Source organism: Microcebus murinus, chromosome 6, assembly GCF_040939455.1.
Source record: "Microcebus murinus isolate Inina chromosome 6, M.murinus_Inina_mat1.0, whole genome shotgun sequence".
NCBI lineage: Eukaryota > Metazoa > Chordata > Mammalia > Primates > Cheirogaleidae > Microcebus > Microcebus murinus.
The window spans coordinates 10,826,497-10,845,602 of record NC_134109.1 but is presented as its reverse complement, the minus strand read 5'-3'; the positions used below and the strand labels follow the sequence as shown (position 1 = coordinate 10,845,602).

Below are 19,106 nucleotides of genomic sequence, written 5' to 3'. Positions count from 1 at the left end.
ACACACACACACACACACACAAAACTACTGTGAAGATGTAAGCAGAACAATTCTTAAAGTTCATAAAGTGTGGGGATATTCAGGTTATGACCATCTGGAGTTGAGAGACCTGGGGCACTCAGTAAACACCCAGAAGTGTCACGTCTTGGCGTTAAGCCTAAACTAACTTTGATTTAAAGCTACACTACACTCACTCTAACAAAGCTTGAAAACATGCCTGAACAAGGTCAAGCAGACCTGCAAGTAACTCAGTTCCCTATTAAAACAAATGTCAACACTATAAAGGAAGACAATAAAATCCAGACAATAAAATTGTAATGTTACAATGTCCAGCATCCAATCAAAAACTGCTAGACATTCTAAGAATAGGAAAATGTGAGCCAGGCCCAGAAGAAAAATTAGGGAATAGAAACAGCCCCAGATATAATAGACAGCAAAGAATTAGCAGACTAGGGCTTTAAAATAGCTACTTTAAAATATGCTTAAATAAGAAAAATATTACTATAATGCGATAAAAATAAAATCATAAAAAGAATAAAATGAAACCCTAAAGATAAAAATTCATGATCTGAAATTAAAAAAAAAAAAAACTCACTGGCTAGATCTAAGAGAAAATTTGATACTGTAGAAGAAAAGATCAGTGATCTTGAAAACATATCAACAGGAACTATCCAAACTGAAGAGAGCAAGCTGGAAATATAAACAAATAAACAAACAAGAAGCAGAGTCCCAGTGACTTGTGAGACAATATCAATGGTCTAACATATGTGTAATTGGAATCCCAGGAAGAGTAGAGAACAGAGACTTTATTAATTATTAATAAAATAAAATGAACTGAGGGCTGCCCTGTCATTTCTTTCCCTGTTCCGTATGATCACACATGATCCTCAGAGAGCCTGCACTGTGCTCCCCACTCTCTTCACCTGACACACTCCTTCCATCCTGCCAGTGCCAGCTCAAGATCACCCACTCCACAGTCTTCTCTGGATCCCACAGAAATTCTGCCCCTCCCTTTACAAACACTTGAAGCGAACTACAGCAAGTTATCTTCTGATGTGTCTGCCTCCCTGATTGGACAGTCTGGACACTCTGTGGCTTCCTCCAGGGCAAGGGCTATGATCAGCAAGTGACGGGGAGAGAGGCAGAAGAAAAAAGAGGAATATGAGGAGGGTTGAGGGTGTGGGAGGCCAGTGGGAGGACTGTTGGGAAGCCTGAGGGCCAGGCCCTGCATTCATGCACCCACACCCAGGGACTTTTATAAAGGCTCGTAGCTGGCGAAACAGGGAGGCAGCCAGAAAGAGTACGAGATTGCTCAAGCTTAGTTAATTAGGTTTTCATTAAAATGCAAATCCCCAGGCCCCATGAAGAACTACCGAATCAGATTTTCCAGGGAAAGATGAGAAGACTTGAGAGTGAGGAGAGGTGAGTGCTTCCTCCTTCAACCCTTCACTCCAACCTCTGTCCTTGCCCCAGAGAGTTCTTCAAGATTTCCTCCAGCTCTGGGCTTCTCAGTTCCTGGAGCCTCAGGGCCACCTCGAAAGCAAAAGCCTATTTATCTCCAAATTCATGAAACCAGACCCACTGAAGGAGCAGCACAATAGGAGCAGACCTCACGGGCACATCCTTGGTCCCATGGAGATGGAGCCTTATCCCAAGTCATCCTCCTCCAGGGTGCCTCTCCTGCTATGTCCAGTCCTCTCTAGACTCTTCTTTCCTGGCTACAGGAGCTCTCCTACTTCCCATACCCTATGCTTCTGCCCCACTTCTGGTTTTATGGAAATATTCATATCACTTTTTATATCTAACTACATCTTTATAATTTCCTATTTTAATACTTATTTTAATATCTCCCCTAGTTTTTCCTCTTAACAGTGGAGGAGATTGGGTGTCTCCAGGCCACTCTTGTAGTGCCATCTTCACCTGAAGCTACTCTGTGGATTGTGAATGAGCCTCCCCACCTGGGACCCCAAGTCCCCGCTGTGCACCTGTCGCATGGGGGAAGTTCTCCTCGGAGCTCCCTGCAACCTCTTTCGCTGCAACATGGTTCATTTCTTAGCCTGCCCAGTGTGGCCACCTGACTTCTAGGAGTCTGAGTCAAACTGAGGGTGGAGCTGAGGCAGGGGGACAGACCCAGACGGGGCCCCAGGCACGGAGGAGTTTTGTCTGGCTGTTAATTTGCTTTGTTTTGTTTTGTGTTTGGCAAGAGGTCAAAATTTCAGCTTCATGGGACACGTGGGATCCCTGCCCCAGGAAAGATCTTCATCCTGGAGGGCCCCTTTCCCAGCCCCGTCTGGGAATCTGTGATTCCTCTGTTCACATCATGGCGAAGGAAACGACAACCAAGAAGTTATTTGTGTAGGAAGGACAAGCAGCATTCATGGAAGCCCACCCAGGAGACTGTCTTTAAAAGCCGACACCGATTTACCTCTGTGGAAAGCAATATGGAGATACCTTAAAGCGATACAAGTGAATCTACCATTTGATCCAGCAATCCCATTGCTGGGCATCTACCCAAATGATCCAGTGACACTCTACAAAAAAGACACCTGCACTCGAATGTTTATAGCAGCACAATTCATAATTGCAAGGCTGTGGAAACAGCCCAAGTGCCCATCAATCCAAGAATGGATTAATAAAATGTGGTATATGTATACCATGGAGTACTATTCAGCTCTAAGAAACAATGGTGATATAGCACATCTTATATTTTCCTGGTTAGAGCTGGAACCCATACTACTAAGTGAAGTATCCCAAGAATGGAAAAACAAGCACCAGATATATTCTCCAGAAAACTGGTATTAACTGAGTAGCACCTAAGTGGACACATAGGTACTACAGTAATAGGGTATTGGGCAGGTGGGAGGGGGGCGGGTATATACATACATAATGAGTGAGATGTGCACCATCTGGGGGATGGTCATGAAGGAGACTCAGACTTTTGGGGGGAGGGGGGGAAATGGGCATTTATTGAAACCTTAAAATCTGTACCCCCATAATATGCCAAAATAAAAAAAAAAAAAACATAAAAAAAAAAAAAAAAAAGCCGACACCGAGATGGATGGGGCTTGGTGGTGCTAAGTAGGTTTGTGTGAGTTAAATCATTTAATTCCCCCACCCAAGACCCTGGGAGGTCACTATTGTGATTCTCACTTCACAGATAGGCAAAACTAAGGATTGGGACAGTTAAGTGACTTGCCTAATGTCACCAACCAAATAAATGGCACAACTTTGAATTTGATCTCAGCCTGTCTGACGCCGGGGCCTCCTACCAACCTTCAGCCACTTGAAGCCCCTGCCAATGTCCTTAAAATGTAAGGCCACTGAATGCAAAGTGTGTCCTGGATTGGATCCTGGAACAGAAAAAGGATATTGATGAAAAAAACTGGTAAAATCTAAATAAAGTCTATAGTTTAGTGAATAGTAATGAACCAACATTGGTTCCTAGTTGTGACAAATGCTCCGTAGTCATGGAAACATTAGCATTAGGGGAAGCTGTTGAAGAATATATGGAAGCTCTGTGTACTGTCTTCATAACTTTTCTGTAAAGCTGAAATTATTCCCCCAAATTAAGAAGTCTATTAAAAACAAAAAGAAAGGAAGGAAGGAAAGCCAATCAGTTAAGCACGTAAGTCAGAAAACATTCCAACCTTGGCCTGAGACTCCAGGGCTCAGGGGTGGTGACTTCTCTGAGCTCACAGACTAAACAACGTCTGGCGGTTTCTGCCCACGACGTGGGACCGTCTAGTGTCAAAGTCCTCCCTCTTCCAGTTTTCTTTCGCTCTCTCTGAACTCTTCGAGGAGAGAGTCTCAGCTTGGTGCCAGCACGTCTTTGCCACCCTCGTGGACTTGCCGACTTTCCTCTGTGACAAAGGAGAGCTTCAGGCCGGGAGCCTGTGGGCAGGCGACAGTCTTGGTGGAACTTAACCCCCGAATTGGTTTTGTGGTGTGTCTGTTTACTTTCCACGTGTGGCAAGTTATACTGGTTTCTACGTATGATATGCTGGTTTCTATGTATGACGTGGTATTAGTTTTTCTTTTAGACACATATGTCTTTGTTTAAAACGTGAACTGACATAAAGTCATAGTAGTGCAAAATAGATGAGAGTTCAGCCATATTCGCAAAAGTGGTCCAGGAATACATAAAACTCGAGAAACTGAAGACTCAAGGAAAGCAGGTTTCCCAGAGAGAAAGGGTGCCGTGGCTTTGCACCCTCGGTGCAGAACCTGGTCCCCGATGGGGTGACCCAGCAGGGCAGGGGACGCTCTCCCGGCTGGGCCTGAACAGGACACGGGGAGATGTAGCGCAAGCAGGCCGTGCACCCCTAAACTCTGCCTGGATGGGGTCCCTGTCTGTCCCGTTCACCTGGCTTCTCCGTCCCTGGCACACTGCCTGGCACATAGTGGAGGCTCAACAGAGATTTGTTGAATAAACGGATGCAGGGAAGAATGACCGCGTGTGAAACTTCAGAGCCAGTTCTTTCCTTTGCCATATGAGTGCCAGAATGCTGTCTGAGATAGAAGGGTATTCTGGGGTAAATCCAGGGAAACCCCGTCAATTGCACACACGAAGAGCAGAAGCCCGAGAGGAAGAAGGTATCTGCCCAGGCCACATAGTCAGTGTCTGGGGGCAGCAGGGCTGGGGACTGGCACTTCCCACCTGTGGTTATCCTGTCACTTCTGCTGTGTGCCCTTGTGAATGACCTCAGCCTGGGCAGGCGATGCTGTGGGCTGAGTGGGGCGGGCCAGGAAAGCAGGCTCCTGGCACCCTGCCCGCGCTGGGAGCGGCAGGAGAGACCCCTGCCCAGAGCCGGACACACGCTTCCTGCACAGGTGGAAGGTCAGGCTGGATCACATCAGAGGGGTCTTTCTGCCCTGGACTTCCACCCTCTCCTATCACCAGCCCCCCCATGCATGGGTGTCTCCCGGCTGTGACTCTCCGGGGGCATCTGTGCAGCAGAGGCCACGGAGAACAGACTCATAGAATCTGTCGTCTCGACGATGAGAGCCACCTTCTCGGGAAGGCCAACCTTGCCGCCTGCCAGCACCACCTCTCGTCACCCTTACTGGCGCCCCTTAATGTTGTGATTTATTTTATCCGCCTGTTGTTTGTTGTCTGACTCTCTTTACCAGCCTGAGGTCTGCACAGGGCGGGATCTTCTCACATTTTGTTGGCTGATGTACCTCAAGTCCTGAGGACAGTCCCCGGCACAGAGGGGACACTAAGGAAACAGCTGTTGAACGCATGGCTGGATAGATGGCCGGGACAACTGAAAGGTGAAAAGGCTCAGGGGACTGGCATTTGGTCCTCGCGCCATGGCCGTCTGGCTGTGGGGCTTTGGGCAAGTTGTGTGGGCTTCTCCAGCCTCAGTGGGCTCACCTGTAGAATGGGACAGTCACACCAACGTGGAGGGCTGTGGGTCAGTGGGGCAGTGAGAGCCCTTGTGCAGCGCTAGGCTCTGATAGGCCTCCGGGAAGGGTTGGTTCCATCAAAGTCAAAACCCATTCATGCATTCACTCACTCACTCATTCATGAGGTTGTTCAGTCCACAAACACGTGAAGGATTCTGAGAAGATCGTGGGAGTCGATCTTTCCTGGAAGGGTGAGTAACCACTGAAAGGAAGTGGTGGGAGTGGGACAGAATGGGCAGCAGGGACGGCTTTCCGGCAGGGTGGGACACACGGGCAGAGCAGGGAGGTGGCAGTGCAGACCCACAGGCAGAGCAGGCACGGCCACCTCCTGGCAGGTAGGCCTGCCAGGCTAAGGCAGGAAACCTCCCTTCCAGAGAAGAGGGAGCTTTGGAGGGGGCTGGCGGTGTCTGGACAAGGGTGACAGCGTGGCGGTCTGTCTTTCCAGCAACGCTATGCTGAGCACGTGCCCTGTGGCATGCACCAGCCTGGGCACAGGGACACAAGGACACCCAGCCTGCAGCCAGAAGGACGCTCGCAACACATGAGTTTGCCTGAGTTACTCTCAGTTAAATACATGTGACGGCCACCATAGTTCTTCAGTTAAACACCAGCGCCCCCTGTGTAGCCCGCAAAGCCCCACCTGCCTCTCCAGCCCCACCGCCCCCGTCCTCCATGCCACCTGCCCTCCTCGGGGCCTCTGCGCCTGTCCTTCCTTCTGCTCCCACCTTGACTTCTTTCTTTTTCAAAGTAGAATTTGTTTCTGTAGTGAAGAATAAAAATACAGCTGTGAACGTTGGAAATCACAATGACACATAGTTAAGATGTGCAATAGTCATTTTAAAAAATAGAGCTAGTTAAAAGGAAGATGAAGAAAGCACTAGAGTTTATGCCCAATTATAATGGGCATACTTAGAAATACCAACCAGTATTTTATATGTTACTAACTACACTAGAAATCACACACATGTATGAAGTTTTATTTAATAGCAACAGTTTAAAAGCAGATGAATTTGCCAGCATTCGGAGCTCTCCCCAAATGGCACGTCCCTGGGGACACCTCCCCTGGCCCCTGACTGGGTCAGACCCTCCCAGTACACACTTTCCCAGCACCCAGGAGCTCACTGCAGCTTGGGAGAAACCTACATGCGTGTTTAGTCGACTCATGGCTGCCGTTCCCACTGAGTGTTAACCCCATTAGGCAGGAGCAGGTCTATTCACATTAACAACTAGCCCAGAGATGGCAGCCCTCGAGTCTTCGTTCAGCGCAGGATGGACTGCAGCCCACATGAGGGTGGAAGGAGCTTCAGGATCCACCAGCCATCATCAGGTATGGAGGTGAACGCTGTCTTGGAGGGCTGCTGAGAACAGGGGCCCCCAGCCTATGGTGAGGTGTATAACCATTTCATTATATATTACAATGTAATAATAATGGAAAGAAGTGCACAATTAATGTAGTGTGCTTAAATCATCCAGAAACCACCTCTCCTCTCTCCCCGGTCCATGGAAAAATTGTCTTCCATGAAAATGGTCCCTGGTACCAAAAAGGTTAGGGCCCACTGGCTTACAAGATGCTGGGGGAAAAAGTCAAGTTCATAAAGAGGTCAAAATGGCCTGAGTGTTAAGGGGTGCATGGGAGTTCCTTAGGCAGGAGGAGGGAATTCTCATTAGAGGGGATGGCAGAGGCAGTTGCCTGGAGGGTGGATTTTTGGGAAACCTCTGGTCATCTCAGGGGCTTGAGTGAGGGTGGCGGAAGGTTGCCACCGCCCTTTCCTGTGTGCCTACGTGCCAGGCACGGTCTCTACGCAGCCAGAGCTCCTCAGCCCTGGAGGTAGATATTATCACCCTCTTTTAACAGTGAGGAGGCTGAGACTCTGAAGCGTTAAGAGACGTGCCCAGGTCACTGGGTCCCTAAATGTCTTACCTGGCAGTGCCAAGTCCCAGGGTCAAATGTCACGCACCTAAGGGTTTCTGTGTCCATCTGATGCCTTCCCACACCCACCCTTCGGGCTGGGGCAGGGGACATGGTGATGTCAGCAAAGAGCTTGCTGGATTCACGGCCTTTTGCCCCGTCTGTGTCCCTGTGGGGGCCCCAGCCTTCTCCCCTACTCCCACCTTCTCAGCAGCCGCGCACACATACTCCTGGGCTCCCCAATCTTAGCACTCAGCACGGTCTGCTAGCCCAGCCCCTCCCAGGCTGTCTGCCTGCCAGCCTGTGGGCCCTGCCCGGGATGGAGGAGGAGGGCGGAGGAGGAGAAAGAGAGAGGAGGAGGAGGAGGCGCTCACTCACTGAAGCTCGGGGAAAGGCTGAGCAGTGCATCTCCCGCCCCAGGGCAGTGCGGACCCCTCCCCTCCTGCCCCAAACCGGAAGCCAGTGGCGCTGTGGCTAACCCATAAGGAAGGAAGGAAGGCCATAAGGAAGTTACTTCCCCTCTCTGAGCCTCAGTTTCCACATCTGTCATGCAGATGTCCTGTCATGGCTGCCCTCAAGGCAGCTGTGACCAGAATGCAGAGGGCCCCAGGAGCAGCGAATTGCTAGGCAGGCCCAGGGAATGATGATTCCCCTCTCAGGCTTCTCAGTGCCAAGCCAGTCAGGATCCCCTCCTCCCCAAACACCAGGGCAATGGGACCCGCAGGAAGAAGGCAACGGCTGCCGGAAATGAGACCGCCCAGGCTGGGAACCTCAGCAGCCCCGTGAACACCTGGTGTCCCCTAGTGGTTACATGCAGACCCTGCAGGGCCATGTTTTCCGGGCAGGTGCAGCTGAGCTTGCTAAGAGGTTCAAACAGCAGGGCCTGCCTTTGACGACAAGACAGGAGAGTCCCAGGATCTTCCTGTTGTGCCCCACCTCTGCCTCGCCATCTGTCTGGGTGCCTGGCTGAGCCTGGAGCTCCTATCTAGACACTCTGGGGAAGATATCTGGGTAGCTCACACGCCGGAGACTCAAGGCCAAGGACTGGCAAAGGGAGACCAACTTCCCTAAAGCATGCTCATAACAGCTTCCTCAGAGACCCACAGGGAAGAGCATGATCCTCACTTAAAAGATAAGGAAACAGGCCGGGCGCTGTGGCTCACGCCTGTAATCCTAGCTCTTGGGAGGCCGAGGCGGGCGGATTGCTCAAGGTCAGGAGTTCGAAACCAGCCTGAGCAAGAGCGAGACCCCGTCTCTACTATAAACAGAAAGAAATTAATTGGCCAACTGATATATATATAAAAAAAAAATTAGCCGGGCATAGTGGCGCATGCCTGTAGTCCCAGCTACTCGGGAGGCTGAGGCAGAAGGATCACTCGAGCCCAGGAGTTTGAGGTTGCCGTGAGCTAGGCTGACGCCACGGCACTCACTCTAGCCTGGACAACAAAGTGAGACTCTGTCTCAAAAAAAAAAAAATAAAAAAATAAATAAATAAATAAATAAATAAATAAATAAAAAGATAAGGAAACAGTAGCTCTGAGAAGGTATGTGGCTTTCCCAAAGGAGACCCTGTTCTAGGATTTGAACCCAGGTTTCTCTTCCACTCCAAACCCCAGGTACTTGCTGTGGCTCACACCTTTGCCAAATTATCCACCCACTGCAGCAGACCTGGGGCAGCGGGGAGGGGGAAGGGGTGTTTGTTTATTAAATCACACACACAAAAAAAGCCCTGTGTGCTGGAGGGGAGAGAACACCAAATGGGTGGGGGCACCTAATCTTGACAGTGGAATGGGCAGGGCGGGGGCTTAGGGAGGAGATGGCGCAGAGGAGCCTGCGAGCAGGTGATGCTCTCGTTAGGCGGTCTTGGGATCAGATTAGAATGAGCATGTGGCCTCCGTCCCAGGGAGATGAAACATTTTCAGCCCCGAGCCATAATTGGCGTCTGCAGCAAGCAAGAATTCCCCCTTTATTTCGAAGTAGGGTTAACAATCTTTCCCAAGAAGAGTATGGAAGGCGTCAACGTCTCGTGAACTACGAGTATGTAGGGGCGGTTTATCTTGACGGGCATTGGCGTCTCCATGGGCAGCGTCTGTGCTCCGGAGCCCGCGGCCCCCTCCGTACCCTTCTCATCCATCTTCAGCTCAGCCTCGTGCACCGCCTGCGGGAACAAGGGCAAGGTCGGTTCCTGCCTGCTGCTCAGAGACTGCTGGGCCAGAGGCCCAGAGAGCCCCAGAGAGGGAGACAACTTGGCCTAAGCTGCCCAGCACTGCAGTAGCTCAGCTGGCGCCAGCGCCCCGGGGCTCCTGGCTCTTCCGCCATCACCGCTGGAGGGTGCTAGACGGGCATCGCAAAGAAAAGATGGTGCGGGGTTTGGGGGGACCTCAGGTATGGGGGAGGGGAGGGAAATGGGGGGCTGCTGTCCTTCCTGTGAATTACAGGGAGGCATCCACTGTCACCATGGCAGAAAGGGTCTGTCGAGCCGTGGCTAGGTAGAAGGGGGGTGAGGGCATTTCTGCCTGAAGCCCCCTGTACCTCCTTTTGCACCCCTGGTGGGTGCTTAAGAGGAACCCAGATTCCGGATGAGCTGTTTGAGATGACTCAGACCCCAGTGGCACCAATGACCAGGTGATGGATGCTAGGAACTTGACAGGCCTCTATGAAATATCCACACATTTCATTCTAGTCTACAAAAGTCTGACAATTTTACTAGCAGAAAACAGGCCAATGCCCTGTGTTAGGAGCACAGCTATCAGCACACCTCCCTATGGGAAAGAAACAAGTCATTCAAGACCCACAGAAAGGGGAGTTGGCATTGAGCATTTGGGGCACGGCTGTGGCAGAAAAACTCAAAAGTGAGAAAGTTCTATTGGCTGGGTCTTTCCCTCTTGCAAATTGGAAAGGACAGCTGAGACTGTGCCTTTGGATCCAGAGCAGCTGGCTCTGCTTGGCAGACTGGATCCCTCCCACTCTGGCTTGAACTGCCACCCCCCTAGAGCCCCTTGCGCCAGCCAGTCCCCACCACCCATCCTCCACCACACCGTTCCCACTCACTCCCCCAACTGGAAGATCCTCCCCGTACCCATCTCTGCTTGTTGAAATCTTTTCCCCGTTTGATGCTCTTTTAACTCAAAAGTAGGGTTACCAGGTAAAATACGGGCTGTCCAGTTAAATTTGAATTCAATTTGAAATAATGAATATGTTTTAGCGTAAGTATGTCCCATGCAATATTTGGGACATACTTACACTAAAAAAATATAATTCATTGTTTATCTGAAATCCCAACCCAACTAGGTATCTTACATTGCATCTGCTAAATTGGTGACCCTGCCTATATGTGCTCTTTTCTTGTCCCAAAAGGCAGGTGCCCACCCTTGCCAGAGACCACGGGCCCTGTGCTCTCTGTCTCTTCATTGTGCAGAATGTGTTCACCACTTACCCCTAAGAAGTCTGGGAGGCCTTGGAGAGGAGGTCTGAGCTAGACCTAGAGCTGTTCTAGGCCTGGTAAAAGTTCCAGGCCTTGATCAATGTTTGGGGAATTGAATTGATTTCCAAAATAGCACCAGTTTTAAAGATGGGAAGCGCAAGGCTTGGAGGTCATGTGATTTGCCCGGGATCACGTGGCTGGCCGGGGCAGAGCTGGATCCCAGGCTGCTGCACCTGGCGGTTGGAACCCTTGCTCTACAGCCCCGGTGACAGCCGCTCTGCCCGGGGCTATGAGGGCTCCCCTTGCTGGAGGGGGCGGGGCAGGCTTACCTCGCCCACTTTCAGGCTGCGGTGAGGGGAGATCCTGCTGAGGTCGCCGTGCTCCTCGAAGATCCTGGTGATGCCCAGGTGGGAGAGAGTCCTCTTCAGGTCATGGGTGCCAGTGATGTGGAGTTTGGGCACAGACACGTCTACAACCCTGGGGAGGTGCAAGAGACAAGTGTGAGTGGTAGAGCCCTGCCAGTTCCCAGGGCAAGCCTCAGGGGAGATGGCAAATGAGACCTTTGTCCTCCCAAACTCAGAGGTCTCACGGGTCTTCTCTCTTCATCCACGGAAGGAGGAGAGCCCCTCAACACTGGGACCTTTGTTTGAAAACACCTTGTGCTTTCCGAACTGCGAGCCTGCCCTGGAGCCCTCGTCCGTCCCTGCCATCTCAGGGCCCCTTCAGCCATAGCCACTGAAGTTGTCCCCACTGTAGTCTCTGCCACGCCCAAGTCCTGAGCCAGCCCTAACCGCAGCAGACCGGACGCTGAGGCAGCAGGGCCCGAGATCTGGAGCCAGAAAGAACTGAGTCCAAACACACTCTGCCTCTCATGCGCCCCACGTCTTGGGACAGACGATCTTACCCTCTAAATAGCTTGTGCAAAAAGGAGGTTGGTAAGCACAGCACCCACGGGACACCAAGAATGCTGAAACCAATGTGTCTACGGTGCTCAGCAGACAGTCAGTGACAGCAGGTGCTCATCCTCTTGCCTCTGGCTTTTATTCGCTTGGCCCTGGGTCCCATTTCTTCTCACCCACCAAGGACCTGGTTCCTGTTTCTTTTCCGTCCGGATAATGCTGTCTCCTCGATCAGCTCGAGCAGACTGAGTCTGAGTCTCATGAAGCCAAGACTTCTGGATGAAGTGAGGTGGAGGGCCTGGTGTCCTTCCCATCTTCCACCTTCCCTTCACCTTGCACACTACTGATCCCCCAGGAGGTCCCCCAAGACACCTCTGTGAACTCTAAAGCTCTGGAGAGTGCAGGCTGAAAACTACCAGCCCCTACTGGGGGATCCCCCTATTAAGAGATGCCACACCTTTGCCCAAGTGGCTTAGCTGCCATCCTGAGGTTCCATCCTGAGGTAGGAAGATCAGATTTGGAGGACACCTGTCATTCAATAAACCAGAGGTTCAAAAGATCCACTGAGACACTTGGAACTTTGCCTCTTCAACCAATCAGAAGGAGGAGGAGGAGGAGAAGGAACCTGCCTTTGTGGGGTAATACTGTGCTCTGGCACGTTTAATTCTCTCCAGAGTCCTCTAAGGTTGGCAATATTATGGCCACCATCATGGATGAGAAAACCAGGTCTCGGCTAAGGTTGAAACCCAGTCCTCTCCTCCTGCGTCAGTGGCCAGACTCTGCCAACTCTTGCCATCCCTGGATCTAAGCAGAAAGGGCAGATCACAAGGGACAACAGCTGTCTTGGCATGCCCTGCCACTGGGCTCTCCCTGCCAGAACTGTGACTGTATCTGAAGCTTTCAGAACCAGAATCTCCCTTTTATGAGCTTTCAGCTAACTGTAAGTATCAGAGACGTTTCTGCAATTCCTCCAAGCCTGTGTTCCCGTGGGAAAGAAGTGGCATCAGTTCAGTTGCCACCTAAGGGCAGCCCAGCTCAGTCCTAGCGTCACCTTTACCTCTCTTGGAACCCTCCTTGATGCCTGACAGCATGTTAGGCGTGGCAGAGGTTCTCAGTGAAGGCCTTTATGGAGATGGATGGAGAACAATGGTGGGGACAAGGTGGAAAAGGGAACAGAAGAACAGGGTGGAGGACATCTGGCACCACTCCTGTCCTCCCTCTGCTTCATCCCCCACCCTCCTGGCTGCCATAGATCCTTCTCTTGCCCAGTCATGTTTAAGGCACCATGCACGTCCACACTGACACCAAGTCCCCAGGACTCAACTCTAGCACCAACCCATACTTTTCCCAGGAAAATCTATCACTGAGCAAGTGCCTGAGAGGGTACTATGCAGGCTTACCATAAATCTGCTCTAAGTTCAGTGTCTTAAAAGAAAAATATTTACTCCCTTTGGTCCTTCAACAATATTATTAGTAGAACGTACATGGGACACACTTCACTGATTTTGTTGTGACATCTCAGTTGAAAACATCATTCTAGTCACAACGAACAGCTCCCGGCTCCTTCTCATGCTCCATGTTTGTTCTTGCAGACTCCTTTGCTCAGGGCTGCATTGCTCCTCTCCCTTCCAAACAGATGGCTACTCAGCCTTAAAGACTTAGCTCAGAGGCCCCCTCCTCTGTGAAGTCCTTCCTGTGGTCACTCTCCACCAAGACTCTATCCACTGTATTCCCACAGTTGTGATGCATCCCCTCAAATAGCAAATGTTTCACTGTATTCCTCTGACTTCTTTTCCCAATCTGCTTCCCACCATAACATAAGGTCATTACAGAGCCCAGAAGAGGACTTGGCTGTGAGGTGAGAGCTCAAGGAATCTGGGGTGGAAACAACAGAGTAGAAGGGGAGGCAGGAGGAAGGAAGATGCTACGTGAGCCAGGCACTCTCCTTACCTGTGCAACATTAATGGCTTCCATTTGGCAAAAATGTTCTCCTCCAAGGCCTCCTCAAGGTGCTTCATCTTGCCCTCATCCGGAAGAATGAAGGTGGCTGTGATGTTTTTCAGGTAGGGAATTTCCAGGATGGTACAGGAGAGCTGGTCATCACGGCCAACTTGGTACATGCCCCCGTGGAACATCATGGGCACCTTCACTGAATTGTTTCTCTCCAGAATGAAAGCTTCCTCTTTAGTTAATTTTGGATCAAACTCATTTTGCCACTTGGCTTAAGATTAAAGAATGACAAAGTAATGTAAGCATCCTGTGGGAAAAGACGTGACTGGATCCAACTAACTACTGATTTCTGTCCACACAGATTCTGACCACACAGGGTAAGGGGTCTGGATATTCTGGGATATCAGGCAAGGACTCTACGAGTCCCTGTCCTCATGCCATGCCTGAAGACTTCTGATGAGACAGGCTCAAACGCAATTATCTGTTCCCAAATGAGCCAGAACTAGGGCCGCCATCTTGGGAGGAGAGCAGTAGGCGGCCATAAGCCCAGGTGCCCCTGAGCCTGAGAAAGCATGTGGTTTCTGTTCCAACAGAAGGGACTGCATTACAATTAATGGGGCTTAATTGGGTCTGGCATGAGTGAAAATGCTTGACTCCATTCTAAGTCATCCCTGAAGGAGCCACTCTGTGGAGCAAAGAAAACTAATGAAACAGGCTGCCTTTGGGAGCTTGCTGAAGAGCAGTGAACACTCAAAGCTGGGTGTTTAGACCCCGCTTTTATTACCCTGGTGATGGTTTGACCCCATTGGTCATAAACTCAGGCCTGAGTCTTTTCGAACCTACTGCCCTCAGAGACCCCACTATAGAGCCAAGTCCCTGAGTTCGAATCCTGGCTTCATTGTTCTAAAAGGATGACCATGGACAAGTATGTCAATCTCCCTGGACTTCAATGCCCTTATTGAAAGAATGGGAACAGTGACAGCTACCTCATAGAGATACCTTGAGACTTGGTGGGACAAGGCAGCATGCTCAGTGCTGGTGTAGAGTGAATGTTAGTCATTGTAAGCATCATTACTTGTCACTATTGTTCCTGTTGTGATCTACAGAACACAGGGACTTTGGGAAATTCAAAATTCTCCTTTATTTTTCTCTAGTTTGGGCAAACTGAAGTTTGAGACTGCCATTATCACTTATTTTTTCCTCTCTAGTCATCAATCTCCCTGTGGATTTTGGGAGGCCTGAACTTCCAAATTCAGGACCATGTTGCTGACAAGCCCAGCAGTGATTCGCCTGGACTGAGGGGTGTTTGCCTCTGATTCTAACCTATTGTGGCCAACACATGTGGGTGCATGTGTTGTGTGTGTGTGTGTGTGTGTGTGGTGGTGGTGGTGGTGGGGCATGAAGCTCAAATTAGAGAACCTTCTTCTGTCTTCTTTTTCAGCCTCTCTCTCAGACTTGGGGAATATATACAAAGTCCGACATGGAGACCAAGGCATCCACCAAGTGATCATCATCACCATAATCAATGCAATCACCACCTGTCTACCTGGAGTGGTGGAAAGTGCATGGCCCTAGGGCCAAGAGAAATGAGTTCTAGTCATGATTCTTATTGACAGCTTTGTAACTTGGAGTAAGTCAATGAACCTCTCTTTGAAATTTTTTGTCACCTAAGAAATGGGGAAAAAATGTCCCTCCAACCTCTACGACCAATGTCGTGTTAGGATGATCAGCAATAATGAAAATGTTGCATATGGAGAATGACAGACTCCACAAAACTCATTTCATGTACATTTGCACCTTGAATCCCAGGAATTGTCTGATGTGTTACAGATAGAAAAATGGGGTTCTGAGAGATTAGTCACATATGAATTCAAGGTCACAGAGCAAGCAAGTGGCTAACCCAGATTTTTAATCCCAGTCTAATGGTCACCCTATCCTTTCTATGCCAACATGCCATGAGACTTACCTCGAAAGAACATATAATTTGTAAGAAGCATCACAGTGCCAGAGTCTATATTCTTGACCAGGTTGTTAATTTTCCCATGGGTTTTCTCACTGATATAATCGTTGATCTGCTGCCGAGCATTTTCCATGTTCTGAAAGTTGGTGGGGACAGTGTCTGCGTAGTACAAGTTCTTGGCATCTCTCAGAAACTCCCGCTGTGGCTGCAGCTTCTTGTCCATGAACAGGGTGTTCCCAAGCTTCACCTTGACGCCCTGGGTCTCCTGGTTCACCTTGCGGATAAGGTAGTGGAAGCCCTCATGGAGATCTTTGTCTGACATCTTCCTGAAATTGAATCCTTGCTTGATCTCGGCCAGGGTGTCATCCTGGGCCCCCAAACACATCAGGGAGAAGGCCGTGGAGATGCTCAGGGGGGAAAAGAAGATGTTCTTGTGCGAGTTGACGGAGGCCATTTTCTTGAGCAGCTTGAAGCCAAAAGCCATGTTCCGCTTTGCAAGCTCCTTGGCCGCCATCCTACCCTTCCTCTCTTGGGACCGGTCCAGAGTTTCATGATTCTGGTCCGAAAAGCTGGGCTTCAGAAGACCTTCTGTGGTGAGCAGGCCAGCCAGAAAGAGGCTCAGGCCCAGCGTGGGGTTCATTTTCCCTGGGAATTGTCCTGTTGAGTAGTAGACCTGAGGTTAGCAGAAAAAAGAACCAAAGAACCCCGTGCCTCTGTCTTATCAATAAGCAAGCCACATGGAAGAAGAAATACAGTGACTAACTGATGGGTGTTTTGACATCCTTTTTAGCGTTTAACCTTTATAATCACCCCAAGGGCCCTCCGCCCCTACACCCTCAGTGATGTCAAGTTACATGGTCAGTTTCTCGAAGCCCAAAGTATCCTAACAAATACAAGTCAATATTAAAAGAAATGCCGGACTACCAGGAGGTCAGGAGTTCTGTGCTCTGACCTCCTGCCTCCAGAGCTGCGCGACACTCTGCAAGGCGCTTTCCCTCTCTGAGCCCGGGCGTTCTCTAAGCACCTTCCATTCACAGGGGCTACTTTTTTGTTTGGTAAAAATTAAAAATAGTTGGTGATGAACAAGGCCCTGTGTGGTGTCTGAAAATAGGTTATATAAGAGAAATTGGTAAAATCCTACAGGCTGCTTCAGGTAAAAAAAGGAAACTAGAAAGTAGAAAAGATTCAATCTCAGGGGTTAGTGGGCTGGACTGTTTACACAGGCCGCCGGATTAAAAATAGAAGCTTCGGTTCCTCCGAGTGGGCGATATTTCCCAAGGTGCAGGAGTGGAGCAGTGAAGACATGTCACTCTAAGGGAACGTTCTGGGCAGTGGGGCTGCCAGCCAGCTGAGACTCAGGGCCGTTGAGCAACCTGGCAGGAGCTATGGGGACAAGCCCGGGCCAGGCAGGCCTGGAGCAGAAACTACACAAGCTCCAGCCCGGAGACACCCCCCCCCTCACAGCTCTACGGGGACGCCTGGGCCTCGGCCCCCACAAATCTCTATGTTGCAGAGTGTCAGAAACCAGAACTGACTATGGGATTCGGAGTCTGGGCATCGGTCTTTTCCCACTCAGGTGTTTGTCAGGTGGTGCGAGAAAAGTCTTCCAGCCCTGCAGGCTTTTTGCATCTTCATCTGTTAAATGGTGGGGGGGGGTGTCATTTGGTCTCTTCCCCACTAGATGCTGCTAATCAGAAGGGGGCACAGCCCACACCCTGGCCTGGCCACGTCTCAGCTTCCTCCTCCCCTACAAGCCTGTGTCCCTCTGTGGTGGTCCCCACCAGGCCACCAGCCCAGGCACCCCTGAATACCACAACCTGGCCTGCCCCCCCCCCAAAAAAAAACCCCAGCACACTCTCGCTCCATTCTGGGCCTTTCCATCTACCGCCATGGGCTCTGCACTGACCCAAATTTGTCAGGCGGGTAAGACGCCTGAGTAGGCTAATTTTTTAATTCCATCAATTAAAATACTGAGCAACTGGTTATTTCTCAATAAATTGATAGGTTGCTCTCCTGAATTGAGCAATTCTCTGTTGGCTTTTAGTCTGGAATGCGAGTGTCTGGTTGTCACCCAGAGTTACACTAAATAAATCAATAGAAGGGAAATAAAATCAAGAAGAAATGGAACAAGACAGAGACTGAACGCTGTGGGGTACGTAGGGGGAAGATAAAGCTATGATCAGTATTTCAGATCTTCTCTGACCATCCACTCCTGCATTCCCTATTGGAAAAATAGTTTCCTTCTCTTATGAATAAATAAAATCGCATCTCGTTGACCCAGAAGCCAGCCCTCCGGAAGACAGAGCCGAGCCGGCGCGAAGGCCTCCGAACGAGCAGCTCAGGTGGTTTCCAGTCCCATGCGAGGGGCTTCCCCATGGGGACGGCACTGCTTCCACCTGCCACACTGTCCCCACCTGCTTTGGAATCAGCCGACTGGAGTGACAGTGACATGCAACCGCCGATTTAACAACAACAACATTAGTGATTTTACAAAATGCTTTCCCACATGTCACCAGCAGCTTGAGGAAACAACAATGAACAAACCTAGCACACAGGCTACGGAAGGTCTACCCAGTGCACAGTGGTTGGGAACCGCTTACTTTAGAGGAGAGAGGTCACCCCTCTCCCGATAGTTTACTCTCCTGCCTCTCTTCCCTGGCATGAAACCGACTGGCTGTTGATGTGATATCCTTCCTCAAACCAACAAGACCCAAAAGCTTGGGATGCTCTGGCCAAGTTCTCATCCCCAGTGTCCTGAGCTTCAGACAACCAGAATGTTCCCTGCCCCATGGAGAGACCCTTCCTGCAGGCTGGACACACACCAGGCATCCTTTCCTGCCCCAAGGAACCCCAGGCCCTCGGGACCCCACTTTTCCTGAGGTCCTTTCGGGAGATTCCCCTACGGAGTGTGCAACACTGGGTAAACTCAGTGCCCTGCCCGGGCTGAGACACCCGAGGGATCCTTCCTAAAGACGTGCTCTGGATTCCGACAGCCCATCGCCAAAGTCCTGGACTTGAAGAGACATTCCAGGCATGCTCTGTGGTCCAACTGTTTTAAGGGATGGATATTGTTTTAAGGGGAAATCACTCTGAATATATTAAAAATTAAATTACTATAGTTAAAGGCAAGTTTAGAACTAAACTTTAGAACATATCCATTTCCCCTGTTGGAGGTACAAGAAGCCCCATAAAAGAATTCTAATAACTGCTACAATATACTTTTTCCTCCTTTCTGGGAAACAAAGCATGGGAGCACATGTGCACCATCTCACTTCTTCCTTTGCTCTGTAGATTTCTGCCTTCATTCTTTTAAGAAATACTTTTGAGTTCTCCTTATGTGTCGGGCACTGGGGCACTAGAGCAATGCCCAGGAAACAGTCCCCGTGGACGCTGCTGACGGATCCTCAGCCCGGCCAGCCCACGGACTTCTCCAAACGCTGGAGAACTGTCCAGCTCTCCACCTGACCTGGTCCTCCTCCCCTTCGGTGACTTCATGCCAAAACGAGGGAATATGTGGGTTGGAAAAGCTGAGCCACCATCAACTTCAGGACCAGC

General features: G+C 50.2%; 1 protein-coding gene across 1 annotated transcript; it reads right to left on the bottom strand.

Moving 5' to 3' along the window:
• Positions 1-9,263: 9,263 nt before the first annotated feature.
• Positions 9,264-16,191, bottom strand: LOC105856774 (serpin A12). Its single transcript, XM_012738641.2, has 4 exons — positions 15,558-16,191; positions 13,592-13,862; positions 11,072-11,219; positions 9,264-9,476 (listed from the first exon to the last, which is right to left on the bottom strand). The coding sequence occupies exons 1-4, from the start codon at positions 16,189-16,191 to the stop codon at positions 9,285-9,287; spliced, it is 1,245 nt and encodes a 414-aa protein (XP_012594095.1). The 3' UTR covers positions 9,264-9,284.
• Positions 16,192-19,106: the final 2,915 nt, after the last annotated feature.